We start from the raw sequence: 15,542 nt of genomic DNA, 5'->3' as shown, positions 1-15,542 counted from the left end.
ATTTTAGTTTTTTATTTAATTTCAATAAATGTTACATATATTATTCCATTATTTATGATTATACCTTTATTAATAGAAGAATTATCGAATTAAAATAAAAAAAAAACTATGAAAATAATTTATTATCAAAATTCAACTAATTTTTAAATAATAAAACATTTTTTTATTAAATTCTATTATATTTTTTGTTATATACCCGACAAAAACAGTTACGTCACATCCTCGTCGAATCCACGTATTTTACGTGGCTTACGTGGATGCAGATTTATCCACGAATTATCTACGTGGATACAACTTTCTTTTTTCATTATTACATCGAGGTACTTTATTCTCGAAATATCAATGTAGATTTCATGTGGATATTTCTATTGAAATTATGATTAATCATTCAACGACTCGGTAATATTGTAATGTTAAAAGATATTTTATTAAAATTTTTCAATTGTAATTTTGTATCTGAAATATTTCAAAAATATACCTGCATCATGTTTTTTATAATATTTATAATATTTATATTATAATATTATAATATTTATATTTATATTTATATTTTATATAATATTGTATTTGCAATATTTCTGAAATCTTTCAGAAAGATAAAAAAATTTGCTAAAAAAAAGATTATATCTGTATGTTTCTAAATATTTAATAGTATATATGTATATAGAATATGCTTCCTCGCTTTGCCGCTATGCGGCGCTGCATCAAATTAGCTAACTCGTATTCAACTTTTCGTCATAAAGTGTATATAAAGAACTGATATTAACACGGTCCGAAGTTTATTTTTTCTTTTAAGGACCGTCTACGATGGAAGTAATATTGGTGGAGTGGATGGTGGAGGGTGGAGTAAGACGTAAGCGAATGGCTCTTTTCCATTTCGCATTACTCCTAGCCTTACTCTACCGTCCACTCCACCGATGTTATTTTCATTGTAGACCGTCCTTTAGTCAGTTTAATTTAATAAACTGATTTAATTTAAAATAATTTGTTTAATAATCTGGATCGCTTGTTGGGATTCAGAATATGGAACAGATTATTTGAAATTAAACGAATAAATGGGAGATAGCCTATTTATTGCGTATATTAAAAATAAAATAAAAATAAAATTATTCTTATGGCCGAGTGTATTTATATACTTTTATAAATGTCCAAGATATTCACTTATCAAAAATAAAAAAAGTAATATGTCTCGAAAGTTCATGAAATTTTCACATAGATTCCACGTAGATTCTAGTACCGTTTTTGAGCGGATTATCCACTCGAATATCCACGTGGATTCAACGATATTAATCTACGTGGTAATAACGTGGATTTCACGTACTGTTTTTGTCGGGTATGTTACAAAAATTCAGAAATTGTTATATATTATTGTTTTATTTCGATATATATAATAATTTAAAAGCATGCTTCTTTTAAAAAAAATTAAAAATGATATAATACGACTATTTGTACTACTATTTGTCAAACTGGTACGACCAGGACCTCCGGGAACTTAGCCGGGCAACTTCGACTTTTTTAATTTTTTTTTTTTTAATCGTTTGTTGGTCGTTTGTCGGTGATTGTTGGCCTAATTTCAACGTTTGTTGGTTTATATTTTTTTTTTAAACAACAAAATAAAAATTAGCGTGAAGTTAGCCGGAAAAATTTCATTTTCGTTCAAAAAGCGGTTAAATCGATACGCAATCATTCGCTGATGATTGTTGGTTTAATTATAACGTTTGTTGGTTCGGTATTTGCTTTAAAAACGAAAAATAATCTCTTTTATTAAGACCGCATTTACAAAAGTCGTTAGGATCAATCACAGTTGAAGGTTAAACAGTCCTCGAATATGATTGGTTAATTTCTTCCCAATAACGTATGTCATTGTTTCTTACGACTTTAGGCTTAAACATCTATATAAACTTGGCTGAAGCCTGGAAACCGCTCGAATGAGAAAAAAAAGAAGAAAGTTTCTTTCTCTCGACGTCTTCCTTAAAAAGTGTGGACGGCTTTTGCGCGACTCGTCTAACACTTTTTATTTTTACATAAAACTATGACGAGTAATACTGCATTACTTAATATTCTTATATTTTATTCGCAATAATTTCTCAATATTCTCGATATAACATGGTCAAAAGTTACGAAACATTACATTTTAACTAATTATGGTTGAATTTAATTACATTTTCTTGAATATCTAATATATGTATAAAGGATTATCAGTTTGCACTTTAATTGCATGTCTAATTTCATCATTTGCAATATTGAATGTTAGTACTGTAAATATATGTTTAATTATTTTTGTCCATCATACAAATATTGATTGAAAACATTATATAAAGAGCCAGCCTAATGTGCTATATTTGCTACAAAAATTTAAATTAATGTTAAATTAATGTTAAAAGAATGCCAGAGTAATAGCTGAATTTTTTTCAACATGACATTTATTTATTATACGATGTACAAGATTACAATAAGTTTTATTATGATGAAATATCGAATTTTAAATAATTCTTTGTTGTATAAATGTGATGATTCGTAGAAGTAGATAAAAAAATATAGACAATATTATTACATAAATATTATATAAAAATTTACTTTATTATAATTCGTTATATCATAATTATATTATCAAATCCGATCTGAGAAAAGCTTTGGCATTGATTAAAACAAGTTTTTTTCTTATTTTATTAGAATGTCAAAATAAAAATAATTTATTTTCCAATTTTTCTAGGCACTTCTTTGAGACAATATTTTTTTATAAGTATTGCTACTGAAGAAACAATATAATGTATGTAAAATGCTTACAATTAGATTTTATTAATACGCAATATTAACTCGAACCCTTTGAATATCGTTTCTTAAACTTTTTTACGTCACCATGATCAGCATTAGCGATTACCATAGTTCCTTTCCTATAAGATACAATATGTCTCAATTGTGATATTTGTCATAAAATTTTGTAGTAATAAACTGTATTCATATTTCATAAAATATTCTTTCTAAAATAATTATCTTTCACTTTCCCAAATATTAATTTATGTATATACAGGGTGATTCTAAATAACTTTATGCTTTTGCAAAAACATAATCTTGACCGAATTCTAAGACGATTTTTCCTTTGGCAAAATTTCGTCCGAAGCTTAGTTTTTGAATTATTAAAGGAAGTAGTTAACGTATGACGGGTCGAATACAAGAAGCAGGCAAGGGTGACGCGATTCACCGTCAGACGCGGGTGCTTACGCGGGGCGCCTGCTGCGATCAGCTGGTCGCTATACACATACATACACACATGCGAACACATACATTCTCTCTCTGTCTGTCTGTCTGTCTGTCTCTCTCTTTCTCTCTCTCTCTCCCCCCCTCTCTCGCTCATTCGCTCACTCACCTGTTTTTTTTTTTTTTTTTTTTTTTTACAAGAGAGGAGAAAATGCATACCCACCGGTCGATCCAGTGAGTTATGTGGGACTCGAGTACCAAGTCGAATTACCAACTCGGTACTCCCTACCCACTAAAAACCCCTCTCTTTTCACGAATTTCCTTTGACACACTGTCCCTCTGACTTCCCGAGATCTGTTTTCACATAACGTCAAAAAGTAGTTATTATTACCTTGTTCGATGACTTTTGATGTATTGCTGTAATTGCTTGAAGGAGAAATGAATTTTCCGATAGATCGTACGTTCTCAAATTTAACGTAGATATCACGTTGCAAAAGACAAGAAATCCACACTAAATTATCAACTGAAAGTTTTTCTCCTTCATGAACTGTATTCTTGTATAAACTTTAACGTAATCACATTTATTCATTCGATGAGACGAGAAATTTACTAATGACTCTCACTAATCACTATTAATCACTGTCGAATAATAACTGTTGGCGATTAAAAATCACTCGATGAAAGAAACACGCGCGGACACGTTACTACACGACGCGACGACGCGACAATGCGACGATAATTACTCGGCGACTGCAAGCAGTTTTTTGTCATGGTAGGTTGCGGTAGGTTAAGGTACTACTGGCGCAATCAAACGCAATCATGTGTTCGATTGAAGAATGCGGTAAACATAATAAACATTTAACATATTAATATTATTATTATCATGAATATGTGTGATATCCATACATCGTATATCTATTTAAAAATTAATTAGAATAAATAAGTGTTTTTAAAATATTTATTACTTTTATTATTATCATATAAAATATTAATATTAAATATTTATTTAAGATAATAGTAAAAGTAATAAATATTTTAAAAACACTTATTTAATCTAATTAATTTTTAAATAGATATCATACGATGTATGGATATCACACACATTCATGATAATAATAATATTAATATGTTAAATGTTTATTATGTTTACCGCATTCTTCAATCGAACACATGATCGCGTTCGATAGCGCCAGTAGTACATTAACCTACCGCAACCTACCATGACAAAAAACTGCTTGCAGTCGCCGAATAATTACCGTCGCATTGTCGCGTCGTCGCGTCGTGTAGTAACGTGTCCGCGCGTGTTTCTTTCGTCGAGTGATTTTTAATCGCCAACAGTTATTATTCGACAGTGATTAATAGTGATTAGTGATAGAGTCATTAGTAAATTTCTCGTCTCATCGAGTGAGTAAATAAATGTGATTACGTTAAAGTTTATAAAAGAATACAGTTCATGAAAGAAGAAAAACTTTCAGTTAATAATTTAGTGTGGATTTCTTGTCTTTTGCAACGTGATATCTACGTTAAATTTGAGAACGTACGATCTATCGGAAAATTCATTTCTCCTTCAAGCAATTACAGCAATACATCAAAAGTCATCGAACAAGGTAATAATAACTATTTTTTGACGTTATGTGAAAACAGATCTCGGGAAGTCAGAGGGACAGTGTGTCAAAGGAAATTCGTGAAAAGAGAGGGGTTTTTAGTGGGTAGGGAGTACCGAGTTGGTAATTCGACTTGGTACTCGAGTCCCACATAACTCACCGGACCGACCGGTGAGTATGCATAAAATGCATTTTCTCCTCTCTTGTAAAAAAAAAAAAAAAAAAACCACGGGTAAGTGAGCGAATGAGAGAGAGAGAGAGAGAGAGAGTGAGAGAGAATATATGTATTCGCATGTATGTCCGTGCATAGTATAGCGACCAGCTGATCGCCGAAGGCGCCCCGCGTGAGCGCCCGCGTCTGACGGTGAATCACGCCACCCTTGCCTGCCTCTTGTATTCGACCCGTCATACGTTAACTACTTCCTTTAATAATTCAAAAACTATGCTTTGCACGAAATTTTGCCAAAGGAAAAATCGTCTTAGAATTCGGTCAAGATTATGTTTTTGCAAAAACATAAAGTTATTCAGAATCACCCTGTATATGTACATATAATATGTATATATAATATAATATTAATTTCATACTCCCACAGAAAGTGCATGATCTTTTAAGAATCTCAAAATCAGTTTGTGAAAGAAATTGACTGTATAAAACACCTTCACTAAACAAGAATCTTTCATTTTCCCACAGCTTAATTTGATCTACAATATAGTAGGTGATAATTGAGGCGGTTCTTTTTCTATCATTTTACTGTGCAGATATGTTGTTGCTAATAACTGTATAAAGCAATATAGAAAATATTATTTGATTATTTATGTTAGATATTGATGTGAATAAAACGTAATCAATGTCATCATCATATCCTACTATTTGAAAAGCAGTTATTCTACTCTTCAATATTTGTCTTCTGGGATCTCTTATTGTTTCTATTGATAAAATCAGATTTGGAAATTTATTATACATAGAAATATGTAAAGATTTAATTTTGTATATTGTATATCATATGGTGTATCTGTATGTGTATCAAAATGGAATGCGGAAAATTTGGAAAATGTACGTGACCTATAATATAAAAAGTAATAGATTAGATATGAAATTTTATTCCTACTTACAATTAATGTGTAATAAATATATGAATAAAATATTTAAACTTACTCTGATACATCTAAGAATCTAGAAGACTTTTCTATAGTAAAATGATTACTCGAGCAAGAATAATTCGGTTCTAGAAGATCTGTTTCAGTTTTAGTATTTAGATCGAATAGAAAATGGCCATTATCTAAATTAATCTATAAAAGCAAAAGAGAGAAATAAGTATTAATAAAGAGACTTGATACAATTATAAAATTTAATAATGTGCGATATCTTGTTATAAAGTAAGTACTTACATAGTGCGATGATTCCTGTTCATTCATATCATTAACATGTGCTTGAATATATAATACTTCTTTTATCTCAATGGTTTAAAAAAGATTGTGCTGTGTTTTTTTTTTAAATTCGAATTCTGTAACTTCCAACTGAAAACAATTGAACATTGTACAATTTAACATTATATATAAGAATAACTTAATTGTATTAATTCACTATATATCAGCGTATTGTATCACATATAGAAGAATTAGAAAACAATATATTTTAATTAATGCAAAACTAACTTTTGTACTCACTTATTGGACGGAAAGAAGAAACATACTGCTACAAACATATGCCACTTCTCCGATGCAAAAAGTTATGTCTACATTATTGAGTATCTCTATTGAGTCATGTGTTCTGCCACGCTCAGCTTCAAATATAAATTTCCAAGCAGCATAATCTCCTAATAAACATAAATCAACTTTATAAATCAAATAGTATGAGCTATATAAATGAATAGCTATATACATTTTTACTTAAATAAGAAATTGTAATATATATCAGAAAATACATAGGATACAAACCTTTCAACCTCTGTTTTTTTTTATAGAACCACGCATATGTAATTTTAACTTATTCCTAATTATATATTTACAATATTTACAATACGCATCAAACTTATGTGATACGAAAATGGAATGCGGAAAGGCTTCAGCCAAGTTTATATAGATGTTTAAGCCTAAAGTCGTAAGAAACAATGACATACGTTATTGGGAAGAAATTAACCAATCATATTCGAGGACTGTTTAACCTTCAACTGTGATTGATCCTAACGACTTTTGTAAATGCGGTCTTAATAAAAGAGATTATTTTTCGTTTTTAAAGCAAATACCGAACCAGCAAACGTTATAATTAAACCAACAATCATCAGCGAATGATTGCGTATCGATTTAACCGCTTTTTGAACGAAAATGAAATTTTTCCGGCTAACTTCACGCTAATTTTTATTTTGTTGTTTAAAAAAAAAATATAAACCAACAAACGTTGAAATTAGGCCAACAATCACCGACAAACGACCAACAAACGATTAAAAAAAAAAAATTAAAAAAGTCGAAGTTGCCCGGCTAAGTTCCCGGAGGTTGTCTATGGGTACGACCACGGTCTTACATACAGGTCTGGAAACTCCGGTGGTGGCGGAGGTCTCACTTATGCCCGATTTCACCAACCGCGTTTAACTTTAATCTTAGTTTAACTCACTCTTTATCTCCTTTTAATTCTTCCTTTAGAAAGAGACAAAGAGTGAGTTGAACTAAGATTAAAGTTAAACACGGTTGATGAAATCGGGCATTAGTGTGTCCGTTTTTCGGGAGTTCACGGCTTGCCTGCCTAGGTTCGCTGCGATCTAGAAGTCGCATTTTAGACGTATGTTAGAGAGAGAACGACTACTGCCGTCCAGAGAGAAGCCTGAGAGGGGCCACGCTGCCATTTTTCATGGGACGCTTTTTCTACGTCGTACACTAGCGGCGCGTGCATCCATTTTACGCCGCCTGGAACTACATGGCCACATCCACTTTTAGGTGCCGATAAAACAGTCGGTTTTGGTTCATGTCCGTGCTACATCCACAATTTATAGCTCAGAAATAACATCCCGCATATAGACGTAATTAAAATATACTTTGTTAGCTGCGCGATTTCTTTTCCACATTCAAGTATATATTATAAATATCAATATTAATGAGATGCTATTAATGAGAGCTATTAATGAAATAAGTTTGTGTAATATACGTGTGTAGGATATTTTCTCGTGAATATTATTCTCGATAGAAAACAGAAAAGATAAATTATATAAAATTCAATAAATTGAATTTTATTTACTAAAACGATCTTAGAAGAAAGACAATTATAGACCATTTCCAGGAGATGTCACGTGAACACTACATATTTAATACGCAACATATATAACTCTTTTAAAAATAAATATAACATTAAATATATTGAAACTAAATTTTTTTATATTTCTACTAGTTTGTTATTGAACATAATTTTAGAGTTAACAAGATTCTTGCTAAAAACTAAAAACTAAAAATTAATCACATTAAACCGAACATTTCTCATTGGAATAATTTTCAATTAGATACAATTTTTTTATTTATCTAACAATAAGGAACAATTATCCGAATTATATCATGTTTGATGTCATTTTAAACGCAAAAATTTCATTAATTTATTTTAATTACTTTCAAAAAGATCAAATAAAATATAAAAGTTTTAGTTTTTATTTTATGGATATTTTAAGTTATAAATTATTATACATAACGAAAAAAAAGTTTTCGATATTATTGAAAGCGAGAGCGAGAACGAATAAGAGCAAGCGAGATGACGTATCGTCAAAAGAGTTCCGAAGTCTCTTACGCGACACACCCTTTCTCTATAGTATGTCACGAGTATGTCATCTTATCAGAATAGAAAATAAAATGCATTTTATTCGTTTTAAAGTAATTTTAATGGAATAATGAGCATTTTGCAATTAAAATGACATCAAACACGACATAAGTCGGATAAATGTAGTTAAATATATAATCCAAATTTTTATCATCAGACTAATTAAAAATTGTCTGATTTATATCGTGTTTGGTGTCATTTTAATCGTAAAAATCTCATTAATTCATTAAAATTATTTTCAAATCGATAAAATACAAAATAAAAGTTTTAGTTTTTAATTTATAAGATGTTTGCATTCTCGTGAGTTGCGAATGGATAGAGAAAGCGAGAAAACCGATTACTAAAGACTTCGGAACTCTTTGATGATAGGTCATCTCGCTCACTCTCTACTCGCGATCTCACTCTCGATCCTCGGGTCCGCTTATCTTTCCGAGCTGTCTAGTACGATTGTGAAGTCTGACAGAGAAAGCGAGACCACGAATAGAGTGCGAGCGAGTTGACCTATCATCAAAGAGTTCCGAAGTCTTTAGTAATCGGTTTTCTTGCTTTCTCTATCCATTCGCAACTCACGAGAATGCAAACATCTTATAAATTAAAAACTAAAACTTTTATTTTGTATTTTATCGATTTGAAAATAATTTTAATGAATTAATGAGATTTTTACGATTAAAATGACACCAAACACGATATAAATCAGACAATTTTTAATTAGTCTGATAATAAAAATTTGGATTATATATTTAACTACATTTATCCGACTTATGTCGTGTTTGATGTCATTTTAATTGCAAAATGCTCATTATTCCATTAAAATTACTTTAAAACGAATAAAATGCATTTTATTTTCTATTCTGATAAGATGACATACTCGTGACATACTATAGAGAAAGGGTGTGTCGCGTAAGAGACTTCGGAACTCTTTTGACGATACGTCATCTCGCTTGCTCTTATTCGTTCTCGCTCTCGCTTTCAATAATATCGAAAACTTTTTTTTCGTTATGTATAATAATTTATAACTTAAAATATCCATAAAATAAAAACTAAAACTTTTATATTTTATTTGATCTTTTTGAAAGTAATTAAAATAAATTAATGAAATTTTTGCGTTTAAAATGACATCAAACATGATATAATTCGGATAATTGTTCCTTATTGTTAGATAAATAAAAAAATTGTATCTAATTGAAAATTATTCCAATGAGAAATGTTCGGTTTAATGTGATTAATTTTTAGTTTTTAGTTTTTAGCAAGAATCTTGTTAACTCTAAAATTATGTTCAATAACAAAGTAGTAGAAATATAAAAAAATTTAGTTTCAATATATTTAATGTTATATTTATTTTTAAAAGAGTTATATATGTTGCGTATTAAATATGTAGTGTTCACGTGACATCTCCTGGAAATGGTCTATAATTGTCTTTCTTCTAAGATCGTTTTAGTAAATAAAATTCAATTTATTGAATTTTATATAATTTATCTTTTCTGTTTTCTATCGAGAATAATATTCACGAGAAAATATCCTACACACGTATATTACACAAACTTATTTCATTAATAGCTCTCATTAATAGCATCTCATTAATATTGATATTTATAATATATACTTGAATGTGGAAAAGAAATCGCGCAGCTAACAAAGTATATTTTAATTATGTCTATATGCGGGATGTTATTTCTGAGCTATAAATTGTGGATGTAGCACGGACATGAACCAAAACCGACTGTTTTATCGGCACCTAAAAGTGGATGTGGCCATGTAGTTCCAGGCGGCGTAAAATGGATGCACGCGCCGCTAGTGTACGACGTAGAAAAAGCCTCCCATGAAAAATGGCAGCGTGGCCCCTCTTAGGCTTCTCTCTGCTGCCGTCTATCTCTGTCTCTCTCGCTCGTATTGCGACTTCTAGTCGAAAAACGGACACACTAATGCCCGATTTCATCAACCGCGTTTAACTTTAATCTTAGTTCAACTCACTTTTTGTCTCTTTCTAAAGGAAGAATTAAAAGGAGATAAAGAGTGAGTTAAACTAAAGCCGACGGCACACGGTACGATTTTTCGTACTGGATTTGATAAGATTTAGTAAAATACTAAAAATGCACCAATCAGAATGCAGCATTTCTAATATTTTACTAAATCTTATCAAATCCAGTACGAAAAATTGTACCGTGTGCCGTAGGCTTAAGATTAAAGTTAAACGCGGTTGGTGAAATCGGGCATAAGTGAGACCTCCCCCACCACTAAAAAAGGCCTGAGTTTCCAGACCTGTATGTAAGACCGTGGGTACGACAGATATACTACTGTTTGGGCCATCACACATGAAATTCCATAAGCACGTAAGACGTAAACGTAAGGAAATCGACCAATTACGGTCAAGTATTAGCCCCTCCAAGGGGTCAAAACTCGACCGTGATTGGTCGGTTTCCTTACGCTTATGTCTTACGTGCTTAGGTCCGAATTCATAGTCGTTTCTCAAATCTTAAGACTAGAGAATTTCTTAAATCTATCCTAATGCGACCATTTCATTGGTTGAATAGGATAGCTCAACCAATGAAATGGTCGTATTAGGATAGATTTAAGAAATTCTCTAGTCTTAAGATTTGAGAAACGACTATGAATGACCTTATGGAATTTCATGTGCGAAAGCCTTTTCTCTAAGTTGGTACTACACTTCTTCCTCCAGTATCTGGCAACACTGCTGCGTAGACTGTTCCCTCCCTTTTGTGCGTCAAATACTCTGAAGACCATCTAGCAGCATGGGCAAAAAGTGAAATTGCCCAGTGCCACAAATCGAAGAAGAAGAAGAAGCATATATATAAATATTCTGTAACTGTATTCATAAAATTGTAAGAGGAAGTAAAAATGGGAAAAGGATTTAATAATTACATGTGCAAGAAGTTTTTCCACCCAGCATCACGAGATAATTTAAAACGAGTATGATAATATACACACATATTATACAATATAGTCTTTTACTGTAAAATTTAGAAATATTTTAACAGAAATTGAAATATTTAAAATATTTGGACAATATCTTGATTTTTTTGCATATATTTGAATAATCTTACAACATAAGCAAAATATATTCCTTCAGGTATGGATGGCAGAACAACAAGCAGAAGCTTATAAGAAGAAGCAGGAAGAACTGCGAGTACAATATGAAAAGGAACAAGATCTTCATAATAATAAGTAAATTACAATATCCCATAATAAGTAATCTTGTTTCTAATAAAAATAATAATAATGTAATATTTTTTTCAGAGCATTACTGAGCAAAGAAAGCAAGGATAAACTTAGTGTAAATTTCATGTATGAACCACCTCCTGGAGCAAAAAAAGAAAGAGAGAAGGAAGACAATGAACCTGAATACAAGTTTGAGTGGCAGCGGAAGTATAATGCTCCAAGAGAAAGTTATTGCAAAGGGGATAGTGAAATACGAGATCAACCCTTTGGTATACAAGTAAGGAATGTACGATGTATCAAATGTCACAAATGGGGACACATAAATACAGGTAATGTAACAATATTTACAATGTTATTGGATTATGTGAGATTACTTTTTATACTTTTACAAAATTATAAATTATTTTTGAATGAGTCAAATTGTATCTATTATTGACAAGTTATTCTTTGAATTGATGAATTTATCTCATACATATCTTTAACAACAACTTATTGGAAAGATCTGTAGGGCAATTTTTGTCAAATGAACAAGTTCTCACTTTAGTTATAAAATTATGATGAATTCATAGTTAGAAAACTATGAATTAGTAGTAATATTGTAACTGTATTAAAAGAGCTGTTAATATATAATAGAAACAAACTTTGATATTAAATTATCTTTTAGATAAGGAGTGTCCATTATATAGTCAAGCAATGAGTGTTGTAATGGCAAATAATAATTTGCAAGTACCATCTGCTCCAGATACTATGATACTTGTACAACAAATGCGAGAAGATGGTTTGGCTCTAAAAAAGTAACGTTACATCATATGTTCATAAAATGTATTATCTGCGTGCATACGTATTTGCGAATGTATAATATAGAATTAATTTTGATTAAATAAATAGTGTATGAAAATTATGAAATGGATTATTGCGAACAAAAATTAAATACTAAATTATTAAATTAATTTTTCATATTGCAGATCTGTGTTGGATGTACAACAACATTTACAAATTCCAGAACATGAGCATCTTATTATCTCTGAAGATGAAGAGCAATCAGAATTGTCTTTTCTAAAATTTTTGTCAAAAAAAGAAAAGAAGAAATTATTGTTGTGAGTTAATTGAATTATATATGCATAATTGTAATATATATATATATATATATATATATATATATATATATATATATATATATATATTCTCTTACTAATGATAAAAAAGTATCTATAAAATATTTTTTTATAAATATTTTTTATTTTATTGAACTTGAAGAATATTATAATTTATCTTTACAATTGAATTACAGAAAATTGCGGTCATTAGAGAAGAAAAATCACATGAAAAAGAAAAATTTGAAGAAAAAAAAATTTAATGATAAAAAATCTAGCAGTTGTACTAGTGATACTAATAGTAGTACTAATAATGATAGCGATAATAACAGTAATAGCACATGCACCAACAATGATTCAGAAGATTCTCATTCAAGACAAAGCAAGAAGAGAAAAAAATCTAACTATAAAGAAAAATGTACTCATAAACATAAGAAAAAACGAAATAGCGATGTGCACAAGTATAAACATAAAGAGAGAAATGTCAAATATGAGATAGATAATCACTATGATAGGAAAAGAAAAATTAAATCTGAAGATAAAAACAGAGATAATCTGCAACACAATTATAAAATAAAGAAAAAGCAAGCTCATTAATAACAATTTTGGAAACAAAATGTATTATGTAGTATAATAATAAAAACATGTCTGTATATTAAAATTAAAATAAAAAATTCTCTCAAAATAATTATTAAGTGATAACATTTGTATTTGATGTATATATTGTAACAAAAACAAGTATTTTAAAATATATCAATAAATAAAAAACAAGATGATTTCTCTTCTTCCTCATGCCAATTACCGCGCCTTTGTTACCAATTTTATCACTTAGTAATTATTTATGTATTTGATTAAAAAGTACAAATGACAATTTCATATATCTCGGAGATAATAATAATGCTGCTGATTATATAGAGTGATTTTTTAGCTGCAAATGGCATATATACGTCTATAGCTCCAAAAGTACTCCTTTTTTATTTTTAAGCGATAACATTTGCATTTATGAAAATTTATCATTAATTACGAAAATTATATACAATTATCGTTAAGCACATAACGAATGAATATTTAAGTATTTGCACATATGTATATGTATATACAGGGTGGACCATTTTAACCTTTAATGGAGAATAACTCGAAAACCAAGCCCGGGAGAGAAAAATGTTTCAGACAAAAGTTGTTTGGTTTCGAGGGGGACATACCCACACAGCAATCTATATCTCAGACGTAAATCAGATATCATTTCGTCAATAAATTTTTGTTGTATTTGAGATATCTTGATATCTGATATATCTTGAATATCTTCAGAATATCTGATATCTTAATTATCAAAATATTCTAATAATATTTTTACGAAAATATAATCTTTTCTATCTGATTTGTTGCAAGATCAGATATCATATCTCAGATGAAAAAATCATACATTTTTGCAGTCTGGAAGATATCTTATAGATATCCCAGTCATATCTGAGTAGCATTATTTAAATCAGATATTCTGATATTTAGATATCTCTTAGATCGCTCTATGATATATTTTGCTGTGTGGGTAAGATGGTATGACCATTGGTTTGACTTTGAAGAGTTATTTGAAGGTCACCTTCAATTTCTTAAATGGAACCTACTATTTGTCATTGCATATTCTTGTAGCTTATCTCGAGAACTTTCCAAAACACTATAATTAAGTACCTTTTCGTTAAGTACTCTTTGAGTTATGAGGCTTGAAATAATTCTTAATTTTACATAAACCGTAAAATATCTTGTAAAATATTCATTTTTCGATTATCTTACTTTAATACTTTTATGTACAATATAATGAGAGGAATCCATTGGTGTAAAGAAAACACATAGTTGTTTTTAAGAGAAAATATGGAATTGTTAATTGCAAATTACATATTTTTTCTTCAAAACAACTATGTGTTTTCTTTACACCAATTGATTCCTTTCATTATTTTGTACGTAAAAGTATTAAGGTAAGATAATCGAAAAATGAATATTTTACAAGATATTTTACGGTTTATGTAAAATTAAGAAATAATTTCAAGCCTCATAACTCAAAAAGTACTTAACGAAAAGGTACTTAATTATAGTGTTTTGGAAAGCTCTCGAGATAAGCTACAAGAATATGTAATGACAAATAGTAGGTTCCATTTAAGAAATTGAAGGTGACCTTCATGTGACCTTCAAATAACTCTTCAAGGTCAAACCAATGATACCATCTTATGGTCCCCTCGAAACCAAACAACTTTTGTCTGAAACATTTTTCTCTCCCGGGCTTGGTTTTCGAGTTATTCTCCATTAAAGGTTAAAATGGTCCACCCTGTATATATATGTGTGTATATATATATATATATATATATATATATATATATATATATATATACATTATACAGGGTGAATTTTAATGGTTGTGTCAATCTTTTTATCATGCGGGAGATTACCGATCGCAATTTTAATAAATTGATCGATACATATAGATGTCAGTTAATTGAATCTACCGTATCGAAGGCCGAAATATAATGTGTACAATTAAAGTAAGTGAAAAGCTGAAATTATATAGTATGGATATATTATTATTGTTAAAGCTATGCACTTATTATTATTATTATTATTATTATTATTATTATTATTATTAAATATAAATATTATTATATTTATTATTATTATTATTATTAT

At 29.7% G+C, this 15,542-nt stretch overlaps 1 protein-coding gene and 1 long non-coding RNA gene across 3 annotated transcripts; one reads left to right on the top strand and one right to left on the bottom strand.

The window, feature by feature from the left end:
• Window positions 1-5,270: 5,270 nt before the first annotated feature.
• On the bottom strand, window positions 5,271-7,454 carry LOC145966904 (uncharacterized). 2 transcript variants are annotated; one of them, XR_014437224.1, is made up of 7 exons: window positions 7,328-7,454; window positions 6,741-6,895; window positions 6,471-6,619; window positions 6,192-6,320; window positions 5,959-6,092; window positions 5,671-5,865; window positions 5,271-5,579 (listed from the first exon to the last, which is right to left on the bottom strand). It is a non-coding gene; the product is annotated as an uncharacterized LOC145966904 (long non-coding RNA). The 2 variants fall into 2 exon arrangements; XR_014437223.1 differs by lacking the exon at window positions 5,271-5,579 and having other exon boundaries at window positions 5,595-5,865; window positions 7,328-7,452.
• Window positions 7,455-11,275: 3,821 nt separating this feature from the next.
• LOC145966896 (corepressor of RBPJ and splicing regulator) lies at window positions 11,276-13,609 on the top strand. The gene is made up of 6 exons (XM_083091327.1): window positions 11,276-11,526; window positions 11,687-11,781; window positions 11,854-12,104; window positions 12,440-12,569; window positions 12,741-12,872; window positions 13,067-13,609. The coding sequence occupies exons 1-6, from the start codon at window positions 11,455-11,457 to the stop codon at window positions 13,464-13,466; spliced, it is 1,080 nt and encodes a 359-aa protein (XP_082947453.1). The 5' UTR covers window positions 11,276-11,454; the 3' UTR covers window positions 13,467-13,609.
• Window positions 13,610-15,542: the final 1,933 nt, after the last annotated feature.

The sequence above is a fragment of the Camponotus vicinus genome, unplaced genomic scaffold (assembly GCF_025532165.1).
Source record: "Camponotus vicinus isolate PSW18456_S1 unplaced genomic scaffold, iyCamVici1.0 SCAF_2, whole genome shotgun sequence".
In the NCBI taxonomy this organism is placed as follows: Eukaryota; Metazoa; Arthropoda; class Insecta; order Hymenoptera; family Formicidae; genus Camponotus; species Camponotus vicinus.
This window is presented reverse-complemented; position numbering and strand designations above follow the sequence as displayed.

Excerpts from the sequence above, each read along its gene's own strand:
- LOC145966896 (XM_083091327.1), top strand. The coding sequence starts at position 11,455 with ATGGGAAAAGGATTTAATAATTACATGTGCAAGAAGTTTTTCCACCCA. Across the intron at positions 12,105-12,439 it reads ATGGGGACACATAAATACAG|ATAAGGAGTGTCCATTATAT; the intron begins GTAATGTAACAA and ends ATTATCTTTTAG. Across the intron at positions 12,570-12,740 it reads GATGGTTTGGCTCTAAAAAA|ATCTGTGTTGGATGTACAAC; the intron begins GTAACGTTACAT and ends TTCATATTGCAG.